Source organism: the organism of the source record quoted next (genome assembly GCF_019968985.1).
Source record: "MAG: Porospora cf. gigantea B chromosome Unknown PgB_NODE_540_length_15427_cov_119.439, whole genome shotgun sequence".
Classification (NCBI taxonomy): Eukaryota; Apicomplexa; class Conoidasida; order Eugregarinorida; family Porosporidae; genus Porospora; species Porospora cf. gigantea B.
In genome coordinates this window covers 1-15,427 of record NW_027179089.1, presented here as the reverse complement: position 1 = coordinate 15,427, position 15,427 = coordinate 1, and the positions used below count along the sequence as shown (strand labels likewise).

General features: G+C 54.9%; 12 protein-coding genes across 20 annotated transcripts; 6 read left to right on the top strand and 6 right to left on the bottom strand.

Annotated features, from left to right (window-relative positions):
- Positions 1-164: 164 nt before the first annotated feature.
- Positions 165-793, top strand: KVP17_000871 (uncharacterized protein; the record flags this gene model as incomplete). Of its 3 annotated transcripts, XM_068515737.1 has the most annotated exons (2): positions 165-562; positions 592-793. In XM_068515737.1, 2 exons carry the CDS (start codon positions 165-167, stop codon positions 791-793), a joined length of 600 nt encoding a protein of 199 aa, XP_068373337.1. The 3 variants fall into 3 exon arrangements, with proteins under 3 accessions (XP_068373337.1, XP_068373336.1, XP_068373335.1); XM_068515736.1 differs by lacking the exon at positions 592-793 and having other exon boundaries at positions 165-566; XM_068515735.1 differs by lacking the exon at positions 165-562 and having other exon boundaries at positions 608-793.
- A 170-nt stretch (positions 794-963) lies between these two features.
- KVP17_000875 (uncharacterized protein) lies at positions 964-2,514 on the bottom strand (the record flags this gene model as incomplete). Its single annotated transcript, XM_068515743.1, has 1 exon — positions 964-2,514. The coding sequence occupies one exon, from the start codon at positions 2,512-2,514 to the stop codon at positions 964-966; it is 1,551 nt and encodes a 516-aa protein (XP_068373343.1).
- Positions 2,515-2,639: 125 nt separating this feature from the next.
- On the bottom strand, positions 2,640-3,182 carry KVP17_000880 (uncharacterized protein; the record flags this gene model as incomplete). The annotated part of the gene is made up of 1 exon (XM_068515752.1): positions 2,640-3,182. The coding sequence occupies one exon, from the start codon at positions 3,180-3,182 to the stop codon at positions 2,640-2,642; it is 543 nt and encodes a 180-aa protein (XP_068373352.1).
- A 105-nt stretch (positions 3,183-3,287) lies between these two features.
- On the top strand, positions 3,288-3,976 carry KVP17_005192 (uncharacterized protein; the record flags this gene model as incomplete). Its single annotated transcript, XM_068514998.1, has 2 exons — positions 3,288-3,845; positions 3,884-3,976. 2 exons carry the CDS (start codon positions 3,288-3,290, stop codon positions 3,974-3,976), a joined length of 651 nt encoding a protein of 216 aa, XP_068373354.1.
- KVP17_000873 (uncharacterized protein) lies at positions 3,922-4,782 on the bottom strand (the record flags this gene model as incomplete). 2 transcript variants are annotated; one of them, XM_068515740.1, is made up of 2 exons in its annotated part: positions 3,978-4,060; positions 4,089-4,782. In XM_068515740.1, the coding sequence occupies 2 exons, from the start codon at positions 4,780-4,782 to the stop codon at positions 3,978-3,980; spliced, it is 777 nt and encodes a 258-aa protein (XP_068373340.1). The 2 variants fall into 2 exon arrangements, with proteins under 2 accessions (XP_068373339.1, XP_068373340.1); XM_068515739.1 differs by having other exon boundaries at positions 3,922-4,782.
- A 93-nt stretch (positions 4,783-4,875) lies between these two features.
- On the bottom strand, positions 4,876-6,536 carry KVP17_000879 (uncharacterized protein; the record flags this gene model as incomplete). 2 transcript variants are annotated; one of them, XM_068515750.1, is made up of 3 exons in its annotated part: positions 4,876-6,360; positions 6,388-6,469; positions 6,496-6,536. In XM_068515750.1, 3 exons carry the CDS (start codon positions 6,534-6,536, stop codon positions 4,876-4,878), a joined length of 1,608 nt encoding a protein of 535 aa, XP_068373350.1. The 2 variants fall into 2 exon arrangements, with proteins under 2 accessions (XP_068373350.1, XP_068373351.1); XM_068515751.1 differs by lacking the exons at positions 6,388-6,469; positions 6,496-6,536 and having other exon boundaries at positions 4,876-5,967.
- Positions 6,537-6,579: 43 nt separating this feature from the next.
- On the top strand, positions 6,580-7,275 carry KVP17_000876 (uncharacterized protein; the record flags this gene model as incomplete). The annotated part of the gene is made up of 1 exon (XM_068515744.1): positions 6,580-7,275. One exon carries the CDS (start codon positions 6,580-6,582, stop codon positions 7,273-7,275), a length of 696 nt encoding a protein of 231 aa, XP_068373344.1.
- A 178-nt stretch (positions 7,276-7,453) lies between these two features.
- KVP17_000872 (uncharacterized protein) lies at positions 7,454-9,106 on the top strand (the record flags this gene model as incomplete). The annotated part of the gene is made up of 1 exon (XM_068515738.1): positions 7,454-9,106. One exon carries the CDS (start codon positions 7,454-7,456, stop codon positions 9,104-9,106), a length of 1,653 nt encoding a protein of 550 aa, XP_068373338.1.
- A 68-nt stretch (positions 9,107-9,174) lies between these two features.
- On the bottom strand, positions 9,175-11,324 carry KVP17_000874 (uncharacterized protein; the record flags this gene model as incomplete). Of its 2 annotated transcripts, XM_068515742.1 has the most annotated exons (4): positions 9,175-9,672; positions 9,701-11,141; positions 11,168-11,277; positions 11,304-11,324. In XM_068515742.1, 4 exons carry the CDS (start codon positions 11,322-11,324, stop codon positions 9,175-9,177), a joined length of 2,070 nt encoding a protein of 689 aa, XP_068373342.1.
- Positions 11,325-11,476: 152 nt separating this feature from the next.
- Positions 11,477-12,919, bottom strand: KVP17_005191 (uncharacterized protein; the record flags this gene model as incomplete). The annotated part of the gene is made up of 4 exons (XM_068514997.1): positions 11,477-11,740; positions 11,769-12,086; positions 12,115-12,721; positions 12,750-12,919. 4 exons carry the CDS (start codon positions 12,917-12,919, stop codon positions 11,477-11,479), a joined length of 1,359 nt encoding a protein of 452 aa, XP_068373353.1.
- A 104-nt stretch (positions 12,920-13,023) lies between these two features.
- On the top strand, positions 13,024-14,416 carry KVP17_000878 (uncharacterized protein; the record flags this gene model as incomplete). 4 transcript variants are annotated; one of them, XM_068515748.1, is made up of 6 exons in its annotated part: positions 13,024-13,139; positions 13,168-13,261; positions 13,290-13,540; positions 13,570-13,885; positions 13,914-14,152; positions 14,179-14,416. In XM_068515748.1, the coding sequence occupies 6 exons, from the start codon at positions 13,024-13,026 to the stop codon at positions 14,414-14,416; spliced, it is 1,254 nt and encodes a 417-aa protein (XP_068373348.1). The 4 variants fall into 4 exon arrangements, with proteins under 4 accessions (XP_068373348.1, XP_068373349.1, XP_068373347.1 ...); XM_068515749.1 differs by lacking the exons at positions 13,024-13,139; positions 13,168-13,261; positions 13,914-14,152; positions 14,179-14,416 and having other exon boundaries at positions 13,440-13,540; positions 13,585-13,894; XM_068515747.1 differs by lacking the exons at positions 13,024-13,139; positions 13,168-13,261; positions 13,290-13,540; positions 13,570-13,885; positions 14,179-14,416 and having other exon boundaries at positions 13,950-14,156.
- Positions 14,417-14,821: 405 nt separating this feature from the next.
- Positions 14,822-15,364, top strand: KVP17_000877 (uncharacterized protein; the record flags this gene model as incomplete). Its single annotated transcript, XM_068515745.1, has 1 exon — positions 14,822-15,364. One exon carries the CDS (start codon positions 14,822-14,824, stop codon positions 15,362-15,364), a length of 543 nt encoding a protein of 180 aa, XP_068373345.1.
- Between the last annotated feature and the right edge of the window lie 63 nt (positions 15,365-15,427).

The window sequence follows — 15,427 nt, the reverse complement described above, 5'->3', positions numbered from 1 at the left end:
CAGCGATACTCGATTGAACATTCACAATTCGTTTTCTAATTTACAACGGAATTCGACGCTGTGTTGTGGAGCAAATGACGTTATGTGTTAGTGCCGTCGAAGTTGTTCGACGCCGAAATTGCTCGGTCTGCACAGAATCCTACCGGCAATGAGATAATCCTGAAATGTTCAACTGGTCTACTGGTCGCGCTGTCGATGGGGCGACCCGCGAGCGACCCGGCCCTGAAGACCAGGGTGCCGCAGAGGTGGAGGAATTATCGGCGCTTAATGACTACGCTGCGAGTTTTTTAGAGGCGGAGGCTGAGACGAAGAGGCTGCTGAGTATGCTTGACGACGGTCCATGCCCAGATTTCAAGGCCAGCGCCGTGGACGATGGCCTCGAAGCGATGGCCTGCGCACTAACACAACTGGAGAGCAGTGCTTATGCTTGCGAGGCTGCTGATACGCGGATGGCAGGTCTCCGAGACTGCAAGTCTCGACGGTCACGACTTGCTCGCCATCAACGGCGATGGTTTCTGGTGACGAAGGAAAACGGGTGCTATTTTGACGAACGGATAAGAAGGTGAAAAGCAAGCTGGACCAGAAACACAGTCGCGCCCAGAAACGTATGGAGAAGCTGGACCAAGACACGATGACATTCCGAGATGATCGCGAGGTACTGGAGGAGGCCGAGTTCACCGGAGCCAAGACAATGGCGCTGCTCGAGAGCCAGCGCTCACAGATACTGAAGGCGCAAACGAGTGTACAAAAGGAGCTGACCGCGGAACTGAAGACATCGGATAAGGTAAGATAATCTGGTTATAAATCAGAGATACTAGACAAGATGTCAGCCTGGTGGGCAGGGTTGCTGTAGGACGTCGAAACTTTTGCTGGGGCTCTCCGTGAAACAATCTGCTTCTGTGAAATACTCCTCCCCAAGAGCGCCCATAGACGGTGGCTGCAGCAAAGGTCGGTTAATCTGGATTACGCCCAGTGATTGGATCCTACGAAACAGATGTTGGATCTATGGGCTACCTCGTCCCACTCCATCTCCTCCTTGTCCTTGAAATCCGCAGTACGCTGTCCTTTGATCCGAGTGAGGACCTCAGTGCGCACGTTAACCAACGCGCGAGCGAACTCGGATTCGCCCTCTGTGCTGCAGCCAAACTCCGAGAGACCTCGGTAGATGGACACGGCCTCGCCTTCCTGGAAGACGCCCTCAACAGCTAGAATACCCACAGGAAACAACGACTTCTTCCGGAAAATAAGAGAACGAGCACACCCCTCGTCCACATATATTCGACCTCTGGGCGGAAGCGACAAAATCCACCTTCGTTGGTCTCGGACGGTCTGATCCATCGGATGAGCACCGAAAATAGTACCAGTGTAGGGCCACGAGGGGATCTGGTCGGTTTCGATAGTGATTAGGCCCTTGGACTTGCTGTCCCCATTGCTCTTATCTGAAACCGTAGCAATGTTGCCGATAAACGAGTTGGTCGTCTCCTCATCCATTAAGGTCTCCTCCAGTACTATCGCGTCGAAAAGGAAACTCTTATCCAGTTTGGTAGGAGAACTGTTGTTGCTGTCCTCTTCGTTCTGTCCGCTGCGGGATCGAGACCTGATACGGGTTGTGCGAGCGCCCCCGTGGTACTGCTTGTAGTCGATGAGTCCAGTCAAGTCAGTGTCCTTTACCATAGCATTTGCTGCGAAAGAGAGTACACCAATGATCCGCTCCGGATAACAACCGTTAATGAGCGTTGTAGACACACCGGTGGCACCAGCAAGCTTGGCGGCGATGACCTTCGTCATCATTCCACCAGAGCCCCATTGGGTGCCCTCGTTTTGAGCCTCGTCCAACACGGAGTAAACGTCGTTGAGGGTTTCCACGTAGACGATGGGCTTGGCGCCAGAATTCTGCCTAGGGTTTGCAGTGTAGAGGAAATCAACATCTGTCAGCAGGAAGAGCCACTTGGCGTTCATTCCTATGGCAATGTACGCTGCGAGAGTGTCGTTGTCCCCGAACTTAAGCGTCTGAGCGGCCACTGCATCGTTTTCGTTGACGATTGGAACAAGCCCCAACTCGAGCATCTCGACCACCGTGTTCCTAAGGTTCAGGTACCTAACACGGTCCACTAGATCTGTCCTAGTAACCAGGATGAGGCCTACATTGATTCCACGTAACGCGAAAAGATCGTCATACAGTCGACTCAGTCGACAGTTACCAACAGCAGCAAGCGCTTGCTTTTGTATAGGGTTCTTCGGCCGCTCGGCGAAACCGAGATGGCTGCAGCCCACGCCCACCCCTCCAGATGTGACGAGTACCACCTTGTGGCCGAGACCCTTCAAGTCGGCTATCGTTTCAACGAGAGCTGAGATATTCTTCAGGTTGATCTGCTTGTTGTGGTCGTGCATCAAGGAAGATGTTCCAATTTTGATAACTAACGTTTTGGCGCCCTCTGTGTCGGCTAGAGCGCCTTGTTGCTTCGTCAGCGTCTCATCTCCGCAATGGTAAGCCGACCTCTGTTGGTTGGGCATTTTGAAGAATCGCCGATATTACAATTCTTACAACAATTAATGCATGTCTGCAGTCTAATGTCTGACATTTGTCTCTCTATCGTATGCGACGTGTTTCAGATTTTGGGAGAACACGCGTCCAGATTTCACAGTGTAACTCCCACGGCTTCTCTCAACACCTTCCTCGGAATGAGGTGCATGTAGTCGCTGGTCTTGAAAGGAAGCACGCCTTGTTTGCTGGCTGTGAATCCCACGTAGCAAAGTCCACCTAGACACAGCATAAGGTACACCACCCTCTGAAGCTTGAAAGGCGACTCCAGAAAGGAGCACTGCCTGTTTACCGCTAGACATTCCACCGGCTTGAAGGTGAGGCTCACCTTTCTCAGCAATCCCAACTGCCCCATAAGGCAGTACCCCATCATGAGTATTTGGAAAATGCCGGGCTGAGAGGAGCCTCCCATCCACATCATAAAGTAATTGATTCCGCCCGACTTAAGAGGTGTCGTGGCAACCTCCCAGGCCTTGGTCTCGAGGGCGGCCATCGCGGAAGCGGGTGCTGACTTAGTCGTCGCTTGCGCCGCGACCTCCGAACACGCAGACAACGCTGAAGTTCTCATCTGCTTGCTGACTTCGGGGAGTCCCAGCAACCTCTTTGGGGTTGAAGCTTTCTGAACTGCGTCCAACTTCATTGAAATTAAGGGTTTAAGACGAAGTCACAGCAGCGATATCTGAGATTATCTCTTTGTGGTCGGCGAGGATCTGATCGCCAAATTTGCGAAATCCTGATTATTGAAATGATCGCTTCTCGTCTGATTGTCGCAGAAAAAGCCATCCCAACCTCCAGTCCCGGCGCCCCTGTGAACATTGTGTCACCTGAAGACTTTAATCGGTGGAATGATCGAACTGATTTGAAACCAACGTACACCAACGTCGATCTGATTTTAGACGAATCGGCCAACCTAGCCGTCTTGCTCAAGACGGCAATCCGCGTTCTTCATGGGCAGGGCATCTTGACTGTGACGTCGAAGGCGTCAGAGTGCACCCCAGGTTTCCTCCGCAAGCAAGCGCTTTATGCAGGTTTCATAAGCAGCAAGGTGCAGGAGCTGGACGGTGCCACTCAAATGTCATGCATCAAGCCCAAGTATGATTCAGACAGCACCATCAAGGCTGAAAATTTGTTAAGCTCCTCCGAGCATTATCAGAAGACGGGCCAAAGTCGAAGTGACTGCTCGTCGAAGCCCAAAGCCTGCGCCAACTGCAATTGCGGCCGCAAAGAAGAAGAAGAGAAGCTCTCACTCGACGAATTGAAGGAGAAGGTTGAGGGTGGAGTCGTCCAGAGCTCTTGCGGTAATGTGAGTGCTTTTGGTTTGTGTTTTCTCACCCTTCCCAGTGTTTTCTCGGAGATGCATTCCGCTGCGCTACCTGCCCCTACGCTGGAATGCCAGCCTTCAAGCCAGGCGAAAAGGTGAAGCTGGAATTGTGATTTACGCGACATCTGACTCCGAAGGTAGAAGATGAGTGACTTCTGATGGCAGGGGCCGCGTCTTCACCATTTGAACCCATTTTGCTGCGTGCCAATCCTGCCTCACTCTCACCAAACCACCAAAAGTGCAGAAGCATCGTCAGGATGCCTACCAGCCACACATACGTGACGTCGTGCAGAACGTAGATGCACATCACCAGACTCGAGATGTGATAGATGATCCGTGTTGAGATGAAGGTTACACCGAATCCCACGTCCGTCCTCATCTGTGGGAAGACCTGTCCCAGTGAGAGTAGTGCCGTTGGCATCTCCTCTACGAACATTGCGGCCAGGCCGACAGTCCAGTTCCAGTAGAGCGCGTTGTTGCAGATTAAGATGTACACAATGTGATGCAGCCAACCTACAAAAGGGTCCATATGGTCCCAGTATATGAGTGCCGCTCCCAGCATATCCAGATGCAAGTAGAGGATGTAGAAGCTCACTATAAAATCTGTGTAGGTGGATCTGGCTAGGAAAACCTCCTCATAGGACTTGTTCGACTGGATGAATGCCTGCACCAGGTAGACGGATACCGGCAGCGCCATCACTGTGGTGGTGGACGCAACGATGGCAGAGAGAATGTAGGCCCACTGCTTTATTTTCTTGGGCCTGACCAGAGCGACAAGCACGGCCCCGGCGAGGCAAAACCAGCTGAGGCCTACCAGGAGCAACCCCCAGAGCTGCTCATAGAACTTAGGCGTGAATTGGAAAAGCGCGCCTCTGATGACGTCCGACACTAAGTCGGACAAGTCGTAAGCCAAGGGCATTATTTAGATGTGCACCACCTTTGAGGTGAATCACGCGATAGAAAAGCTAACACAACATGCTTGTAGCCGGTGAGACGTGGCCACTGTCTTGTTCTAGTGTGTCATGAAGTGTAGATGACTGTCCATTCCCCAGGTAACAAGTTGGCTGTTCTGCCCCATTGACAGCCCCAGCACGTCCTTCATGTGGATGTCAGGCAGAATGTGCTGCACCTTCCCAGTGGCGGTGCTCATAACGTACAGCGACCGGTCATCGCAGGCGCAGTAAACCCAGTCGCCACCAGCGCTGTGACACGTCGCCACCACCGCCTCCTCCTTGCCGGTGCAGAGGGACTGCACTACGCTCAGTGATGGGGTGGTTTTACCAAAAACCACAGCTACAACGTGGACATGGTTTGCCTCCATGGCCACCAGCAGCGTCTCTGCGTTGGCAGCAAGCGAGGGCATGCTCGATCTCGGGGACTGGAAAGCGTGAGACGTCCCACAAGTGTTCCTCACCCTGGCGAAGCTGCTGACGCCCAGGAGGGCAGGTTTGATGCCTTTAGGTAGGTAGGCGGGGACGGGTGGGAAGAACTCGGCCAACCGCTGCGTCGACTTGGAATCCCAAAAGCAAAGGCCTCCGTCGGATCCCGCGCTAACAACGCGGCCCCCTCTGAGAAAGGCGGCACCGTTAACGGCGCCGCTGTGTCCACGCAAAATGCAGCTGCAGCGGCCGTCGACATGGATCCTCACGGTGCCATCGAGCCCCGTCGACAGGACGCGCGATTCACCATCAACCACCACGGAGGTCACGCCGCCGTCGTGCGCCTGAGTCGCGAAGACGCAGTCGCCGGACGGGAGGGCCCAGAGGGAGAGTGCGCCGTCCACGGAGCCCACGGCTAGGAGGCGGGTGTTGGCGGAGAAGGCCACACACAGGACAGAGTGGTTTTGGCGCGGCAGGTGCTGCATAGAGTTACCGGTGGCCGCGTCGAGCAGGTGAATCTGCCCGTCAGCGAAACCCACCGCCACGAGATTCTCATCCAGCGACACACTGGCTGCGGACGGAGATTGCCGGCCGTGGTAGCGCAAGGACCGCGATATGGTGATGCACGCCAGCTCGCCAGACCCTCCAACTTGTATTGGAATCCCCTTGAAGACGTCGAAGGGCGCACCCTCGGGAAGCACTCCTGTGTGCCGCTGCCACCTCATGGCCTGACCCAGAATGCTTAGCAAGCGGGAGGCTGGAACCTCGTCCAGCGACCCGACGATGGCGTCTGAGAGCAGATCTCGCCGCTGGTTCCGCGAAAGTCGTTCATAGAGCTTGTCGGCGTCCGTGCAGCCACGGGAGGACAGCGCCTCAAGCCGTTCCACCCTGTGAGGGTGACTTTCCCGAAGCCGTTGCAAAGGGTTCGACTCCGACAGGAAGGCGTGGGCGGCCTCGGGCTGGCCCCTCTCGAGAAGCTCCAGTACCACTTGCTCGTACAACACAAACAGCGGTTCATCCGCCACCTCCACCCACGTTAATGCGGGGAGCACGTCGTGCCAACGACCAGAGCGGATGTCAGCTGCCAGTTGAGCCCTGGAGGCCACGGCGGTGAGGCGCTAGTTTATCGAGTCTCTGTCGCTCACGATTCCAGTCTCCGCCTGCAACGCGGCTGCGGTTTCCGTCAATCCGTTCTCACATAAATACTGCAGCAACACTCTGACGACCCTGTTTAAAATTAAAGGAGGTCTCACTGCTCTGAGGTCACTTCGGACTTGTATGGATGATTAGTCATGAGCCCACACCCGTCAAATTTTCACGCAATTTACTATCATTCAATGGCTCTATCTGAGGAGGCAGCCCAGAAGCAGATCGGCCAGATGGTCAGCTTCATTCTTAATGAGGCCAAGGATAAGGCGTCAGAAATCGAAGCGCGGGCACTTGAAGACTTCAACATTGAGAAGCTAAAGCTGGTGCAGCAAATGAAGGAGAAGGTGCGCACTGACCACCACAAGAAGGCCAAGCAGATGCAGTCGGAAAAGGCGGTGGCTCATTCGACTCGCGTGAACAAGAAGCGTCTCAAGAAGGTTGCTGCGCGGCAGCAAGTGCTTGAGGAGGTGCGCAAGGAGACCATTAAGACACTGAACAAGATAGATCAGAATCGCGATAAGTACCAGACATTGCTTACGGAGCTCATGGTCCAGGCCATGGTTCAGCTACTCGAGGACGAATTCGTTGTACGTTGTCGGGAGTGCGACAAAACCCTCGTGGAGCAGTGTGTGAAACCTGCCATCGAGAAGTACAATCACGTGCTCTCTGCTGTTGACGTGACCCGCAAGGTTGAGATTCGCATCTCCAAGAGCTTCCTCCCTCCTCCCCACAGCAAAGAGACTGAGGGCAAGGCTGCATGCTGCGGAGGCGTTATTTTGACCTCAGCGGATAAGAAGATCGTAGTGGACAACACTCTTGACGCCAGATTGGACTTATGCCTTCGCGAGTGTCTCCCAGACATCAGAAGGATTCTGTTTCCTTGAAGTGTCATGTTACCTAGTGTCATGCTTTGACGTGTTTAGACTATTCTACTGATGCTGCGCTATGCACAGCTTTATATAATCGCAACATTACGATCAACGGTCGGTTCTACGTGTACTGTGCAACTATCGCAGATCGAGAAGCTATCACAAGGTGCACCCCGTATCTAATGCGGATTTCATGCTGCGTGCTATTTCTGTATCTGAAACCTCGCTACATCTGGTCCTTTGCAGCTCGGGATCACTTGAAGCCTTGGGCGGCGAATTGTTCTGGAGGTCGTACAAGTTGCCACAGACGACTTCCGCTCCTAGCAACCTTGCTGCTGATTTGGACTACCAGAACCTTCTCAGCGTCTGTCCCCGCCTACCGCTGTCCACGAGGCTTCCCACCAGTCTGCAGCTCAACCTTCAACGACGGGTATCCTCCCTCTATCCCATATTCACAGCTCATATCGTATCCAACGATCAACATCACGGCAGCGTAGGCACCGTGTCATTCGTTCCCATTGAGCACAGTGAGCGGTTCACCTTCGCGGAGCTAATGGCTCGCGAATGGTCCACACTCCGCGTGAACATAGCCCCGCTACTCTACGAATTTGTTTGTGATAGCATGGTTGTTCAGGTGTTCGAGCGGGAGGACGTGGAGGCTGATGCAGTGATCAGGCGCAGCGCCTCGGAGTTCAGACGGCTCTTCTTGGACCTCGCCATTGCCCTGCGAGAGCTGCACGCCACAGGATTCGCGCACGGCAACCTAAAACCCGGGGTCTTCTACAGAAGGAAAGACGGCGGATTTTCGCTGGCTGAGGCGCCATGCAAGTCGACAACCCTCGCCTTCTCGGCGCCTGAGCTGCTCCTCGGCACGAAGAAGCCGTCAGTCGATGCAGACGTCTGGGCGCTGGGTGTCACGGTTCTTTCACTCATTCTAGGAGAGGACGTGATGCTGCGCCTGGCATCGAAAGTGGACCAGTCGTTGGACACCTTCTGTTCACTCTCGCGAGTGCGACTGAAGTACCTCCAAAACTACATGGAACAGAAAATCAATAACCTATCTGAGGCATGCAAGCGCAGCAGCGTCATGCAGCAGATATGCTTGGCTCTCCGCGGGTGTCTGCAAATCCACAGAGAGGACCGACTGAACGCAGCCGACTTGGTGCCGCTGCTCTTAGATGCCGAGAACGCCCGCACACTGAGAGCACTGACCTTCGACAGCGAGCTCCTAACCCCGACCGGCCTAGGCGTTCCGATGTACCATGTCGGTTGCTCGGATATCAACATCCTGCATTCGCTTCGCTGCATTCTGGAAGGACTGACGTTTCTGCACGGAAAAGGTGTGATGGTGAGGTCCATGTCGCCTGCTTCTGTACGCCTGCATGAGTCGCAGTGGAAGATCTCCGACCTGAGACACGCGAAAAAGGCGAACTGGGCCACGCAGATTGTCGGAGAGGAGGAGTTCCGAGCTCCGGAGATGGTGTTCCGGGTTGGGCCCTACAACAACAAGGTCGACGTTTACTCAGCAGCGGCAACGGTGATAGCGTGGGCTGTTGGGACGACCCCTGGGGCCTCAACTCCACCCACTGCCCTTCTGGAAGCTATCATCAGGGAGGGCAGAGAAGAGCAGTTGCCCATCATCTTGCGCCACCTTCAGTGCGACATATACAGTAGCCTCTGTCTTATGGAGACAGAACTCGCATTGGACAAGGCGACACTCCGTCCGTTGGTCAACCTGTTGGGGCTTATGTTGCACTTCGACCCCGTTAAACGAAGGCCACCCTCTAGTTGCCTCCTGGGCCTCCACGACATCGTTACGAAGTCAAGTCACGCAATGGTCTCGTAGACCGCTGATCTCGACGTGCACTGCACATTCTCCTGGTCCAGCCTCGTTACACTTTTAGTGCTGTGTGTTTAAGTGATCAATGCCCACTCTGGTTTAGATACACGGAGGAGAGAAGCCTCTTCCCTTCGGGGGTGCCGGTTGAGCAGAAAAGCCGGAAGTCGAGAGAGGGAGACAGGTTCAGTGCGCGGCTCTATCAGCGGACCCGAGTCTCCCAGGTCCGCCGGTAGCACCGTTGCGGAGCGCTTCTCCGTGGCCTCCTCGTCCTCCTTGGGAGGCTCTGACGGGCTGAGCCCTGCTGGTGACGCTGAGAGCGTTCGAGATCGAAATATGCTGCTAACTCCACGAGATCGCCCACTTTCCTTGTCGAGTGAACGTACCCGCTTCAGAAGACTGGGCTTCAGGTCTATCTCCTGCGCTCGGAGTCTCGATTCTGCCGCACGTTCCCGTCGCGTTACCACCGTTTCCCTTGAGGTCAGCTCGGCAGCCCGCCTGTCCAGTTCCGTGCGGATCAGATCAGACTTTCGGTCAAACTCCGCTCTTTTGGCTGACAGAAACTCGCGGTTCTCCTGCGTTACATCTGCTGGAGATGCCTACATCAATCATGGATCTTTGGCAATCCAGCTCGTGTTGTACGAGCTCAAAGTGTCGTTCCTTGTCCTGCGACTCCTTCAGCACTTCGCAGTACCATTCGTTCCTCAGCTCTTCTTTTTCAAGCATCTGCCAGCGTAGATTCAACTCGGCCTGCTGTCGTCGGAGGCGCGTCTCCAGGTCGTCAGCGTTCTTCAGCCGCTCAGATGACTCCGATTTCTGCTTGCAAATGTGCTTCAGCTGCTCAGCAGTGATGTTCAGCTCCTCAGCCGCCAGACTCCTCACTTCGCTTACCCGTTGAACCTCCTGGATGGCCTCCGCTGTGGCATCCTCGGCCATGGTAATTCGACGCTCAACCCTCACAATCACGGCCTCTGCCTGATCGGCGAGACCAGGGCCACGCGAAGACTCCTCACGTGCTCGCACGGCGGCCAGCGCCTTTGCCAACTTGTTGGCTTCGGCTTTTCGCCAGGCAAGTAACTGCTCCCGAGATTTTCTGAGAGCCGAGCCGCTCCCTTCCAACTGGGCGAACGCGGCACTCATCTCACTCCGATGCTCCTCCTTCAGGGCGTCGAAGTCCGATGTCAGTGTGTTGACCTGCTTCTCCAGATCCTCCCTCTCCTGATCCAGGTCCGCCTCTCTGGTCGCTAGATCAGCCTCCCACTCGGCAAGGCGCTTCATTTCGTCCCCTGTCCGATGCAACCTCTCCGCTTCGAAGGCCTCTCGCATCCGCTCGATCTCCTGGGTAGTCTCTTCCATGAGGCTTCGTTGCCGTTCGAGTGCATCAGCATTTAGCCTGTCACAGTCATCCTGGGCGACTTTCAACCTGTCAGTCAATTCCGTTCGTTTCCGCCTTAAATCCGCCTCTCGCGCTTCCAACGCCAGATCCTTTTGACTCAGCTCATTCGCCTTCTTTTCGGTCGTTCGGGATAGAGCCTCGGCCGCCATCCGAGCGTCGTCGTTGGCGCACGCCTGGGACTGCACGCGCTCGCCTTGCTCTTGGAGAGCTCGGGTTTGCTCTGCCACAAGTGCCTGGAATTCGGTGACTTGTACCCTCAAGTCCTCCAGATCCCTCCTCTGCGCCTCAACCTCCTCACGTTCGACTCTGACGGTCTCGGCATCCTCGTTCAGAGCGGCCTGGCTGGCCTCGAAGCGCCCGCACGCCTCGTCCAACTCGGCACGTCGCCTGTCCAGCGTGGTTCTTTCTTCCTCCCTTGAGCGGGCGTCAGAGTCTACCTGCATCTTCACCTTCAGCAGCTCCTTTTTCTCGATCATGACCTTGTCGAGCTCCCTCTGGACTTCTTCCAGGAGACTGGTGGCCTCTTTTACAGCATGGCGTAGGTCGCGCCTGTCCTCTGTCAGCGCCTTCTCTGCCGTCTTCTGGTCGGTGATGGACGCCGCCAGAGTCGCCACCTTAGTGTTGAACATTTCGACGTCCGTCGCAAGGCTGTGTCGACGGCTCACCGCACCCACACTCTCTCTTTTTTTGCGGTTGACTCCAAGACCCGTTTCGCCTTCAGACGATTCTTCTCCACCTCCAACGCTAACTCTCGTATGCAATCCGCGTCCTCAGTCAGGCGGAGCTGTGTGTACTCCGACGCCAACCCACACGTTTAGATTTTAGAACCATACGTTCGCGTTCATACCACCTGCTGGCGCCGCAGACACAGACGCACTTTCCGGCTTTTTCGGCGTGGCGCGCGTGCTCCAGACTCGAGTGCCGGACGCCGTCCCTTGGCCGACCACGAAATTCAGAATCGTCGCTCATTCGCGTTTTTTTTGTCACTGGTGTTTTAACAGCGGCAGGATTTTATGGGACAGAAACCACTGAAAAGGCGTCACGTCGAGGTGCCTGCAGGCCTGCTCAATAGTCAAACCATCTGATGTATTTCGGCCGGCAAAAGTATCGTTCTTCAGCATGTTGTAGATACTCGAAAACGTCATGGAGACCAGACCCAACCCAATAGCAGATGCCAGAATAAAGGTCGTCACTGACTGTTTGTTGTACTTTTTGTTGAGCCACCTCGTGGTGAGGGAGCCCACAGCCTGAATAATCCACCTTCCAGCAACTCACGCCTCCAGCTGCCGCTGCTGATAAACAAAATACCGACTGCCAAAGTCGAAGTCGTCCGCCAAGCAAGTAGTTGGTTGCGTTGGTGGATGCGGTGAACGCGACCATGTAAGTGGACGTCGCCACTGCAGAGTAAGATGAGAGGCCAATAGCCATCAGCATAGGCCCCTTAATCAGGCCGCCGCCAATGCCCAGAGTTCCGGCGAGCGTGCCTATGAACGCGCCAAGGAGTATGTACTTCAAGAGCTTTCTAGGCCGCATCCAGTCGTCCCCGCCAGCCTCTACTGACGTTTCCTCAATCCCGGCAAGCTGCCGGCGACGCTGAATCAATTAGACCCAGTTGTCTCACACGTATGCTTAAAAATCTACGCGTAACGAGACAAAGGAAACCAATGTGGAATAAGATCAGCGAAAATATCGCTAGACGCTGGTACGTCTGGCCACATACTAACGCTGCGGCTCCCCCAGCAACCGTGAGTCCGCCAATGTTCACAGCCCAGTCCAACGCCAGTAAGAGTATTTCCGTGACTGGGATCTTGCGCTCGACCTTCTCGGCCCGCCTGGGAGTACAGGTGGAGGTCGCACTGGAGGACGAGCCAGACATAAGGCCTCTCTCCATTTCGTGGTCGGGCGGAGGGAGAAGGGTCAGCTCAAACTCCCGGTCAGACTTCGACTCCTGATGCTCATTCTTAAGCTGGGAAAAGCCTTTCAGGATCGTTCGTCTGAGAGTGAGGCCGCAAACTACGACGAGGCACAGGAGAATTACCGGCGCAGGAAGCACTATATTTAAGCAAACGCCGCACGTGGCGCCCAGAAGGGTGGCAGGCTCTATTAGCAGCGCGATCTCGAAGTTGATAATATGGCGCTGTCGACACCTTGGGTGCCGTTGATTTAGCATCGGCATCAGTGCGGCCACGGCGCAGCCGAGAATCGTCACTTTGGCTAATGGTACAGCCCTGAATACAGACGTCAACTGAGGCTTACGCATGGGCGCTCGAGGTGAGGATGACCAGCACCGGCATGTACAGGGCTCCTCCCCCCGTGCCCGAGGCACCGGCAAGTATCGCACAGAAGAATACTGACAACACGAGCAGAGCCCACTGCAGCGGAGAGACGTCTAGCATGCGGGGGGCTTCATTGATCAGCGATTGCATGGCGAATTTCGCTAAATGCGTTGGCTGGGCTACCTGTGCCTTGGGCTGCGTGGGGGCGCCTCACCTCTTAAGACCCGCACTGCGGCCTTAATCCACCCTTTTCGATGAAGTTTGGAGCGCAGTTGCAGTCGTACACTGTACCTGAGTGGGAGGGAAAATACGTGAAGTACACCGAGCTGAAGCGGTGGTTAACCCAGAACTGCCCCGCGAAAAGACAGACGTAATCTGCGGCCTGGCAGCTGACTCAGTCTCTCTAAACGTATAAGGTCATTCGGCTCCCAGCAGGGGTTTCGCAGCTCGTACCAGGTGAACGCAGAGTTCATGGGGATGATAGAGAGCACCGTGAGCATGCTCTAACATCTGCACTCAGGTTGAGGTGATTGAGGAGCACTTTAACTTCGAATCTGCGTTCTTCTTTGATCGCTTGGATGGAATTGATTACGAGGTCCAAGAGATAGAACGCCTAGAGGAGGAGGACGCTAACGTCAGCCGCAAGCACCATGCCCACAAAGACAGATTGATGAAGGCCGCCGTCGGGTTGTGGGACTGCTTCGACAGGCTGAACGACTACAAGACGTTGAATCTCGTGGCCTTTCAGAAGATTATGAAAGCCAGGGACAAGTGAGAACTTTGCTGGATTTTGACTGCAGACACCTCAGTCTCAGCTGCGCCGCGGACGACATTAAGCCTATCAAGGCCCGGATGAACGCGCTCCAGATCCCAGAGAAGAAGAAAAAATTGATTCTGGCAATCTTCAGTAGGTGTTCTGACGAGGACGCCCCTGATATGGCACGGCTCGAAGCTGCCGTCCAAAAGCAGTTTCTCAGCCAAGCGCACCAACCTGGAGACGGCGGCGCCCTGGCCTTCTGGCTTGGCATCATTGCCGTGGTCCTGGTGGATATCGGAGTGCTCTTGGCGATACCCACCACCAACCCGACCTTCGATATGCGAGTCGTAGCACCCACTGTGGGCTAAGGATGCCGATCTCACACAGTTCCCCGTCTACCGCCTGTCCATCTGCCTCTGTCTGATGACCTGGGGAGTAGGCACGTGCTTACGTGTCTACGAGCACTACGGTGTCAACTACAAGTTCATGCTCGACGTAGACCCCAAGTGCACTGTAGATTCCGGGTGCTTGTTCTTCATCGCCTCTGTGCAGACCGGTGTGGTGCTGGTGTCCCTTCTATGCTTTCTGGCAGACTACAAGTTCTGTCTTCTGGGGTCGACTCACTTGTAGGTGTCTCGCGACGTTCTCACAGCATTCATGCTTATTGTATGGGCAATCTGGCCATCCAGATCCTCATCCTCTGCTGGCCTAGCAAGGTCGTTCGTCGAGAGTACCGGCGGTCTACTCTTGTCATGGTCCTTGACGTCTTCAAGTCGGCCTTCGTGACCCCCGCCGCGGTCTCCTTCCCAGACGCCCTCGTCGGAGACGTGCTCACGTCGATCGTGAAGCCGTTGGCTGACCTGTTCACCACTGTGTGCTACGCTACGTAAGGCATAGAGTCCTCAAGCATCAGCGAACTGGCAGTCTGGGGAACTGCAGGCACTCTAGGGGGCAGGTGGCTCGACGTCGTTTCTCCGATTTTGGCCGCTATACCACTGGTAGTGCGCATTCAGCAAAATTACTCCAGGCGAGACGCAGGGAACTTGTTGACTCAGATACGCCTGCACCCATGACAGGACCATTCTAGGTGGGCAACGGAAGGTGCATTCATCCAGCCAACATTGGCAAGTATTGCGCTTCTCTCTCGGTAATTTTTTTAAGTAATGTACCGTGGCGATCCACTCATTTGTCGGTTTACTCCTCCCGGCTCCTTTGGGGTGAGCCCTTTTATAATGTCATCCTAAGTCAGCTCCTACGTCTTCGCTACTCTATACACTTTGTGTTGGGATTTTACGATGGATTGGCAGTTGATGCCCGATCCCAACTCCTTCCTTAGAGCTTCCGATAAAGTCATGTTCCCACAGTGGCTATACTCCCTCATCGGCGTGATGAACGTGTCAGGGCGCCTTACGTGGGCCATGACCCTGATGCCCATCCACATTCTGAGCAGCGAGCTGCTCATGAGCACCGTGCTCACTTTGCTGGTATCCGCTGTGGAGATTACTCGACGCTGCGGATGGTGCATTTTGAAGTTGGAGACAGAGCACCTGACCAACTCGTCACGTTACAGGGCTATGCTCTGGGTTCCCAAGCTAAACACAAGCGCGGCCAAACAGGTTCGAGACGTCGTTGCCGACAGAGCAGCTGAAGAAGAAACCTGGGAGAAGCTCGCTCGTACAGCAGAGGAGGAGAGCGCGGTACCTTCAAAGGACGCTCCTAAGAACACAGTGGCCACGATATTAGCCTTGGCGCGCCTCAAATCCCGACATTCTGAGTTCAAGGGTGCTTCCAAGTGGGACAACGTGAGAGCGGCTCTCGTGCCGTCCCAAGTCGACTGACTGTGTTTCAATGATTTCTTGATCAATCTAACCCAGAGAACACTGTCTTGAGACTTGCACTAC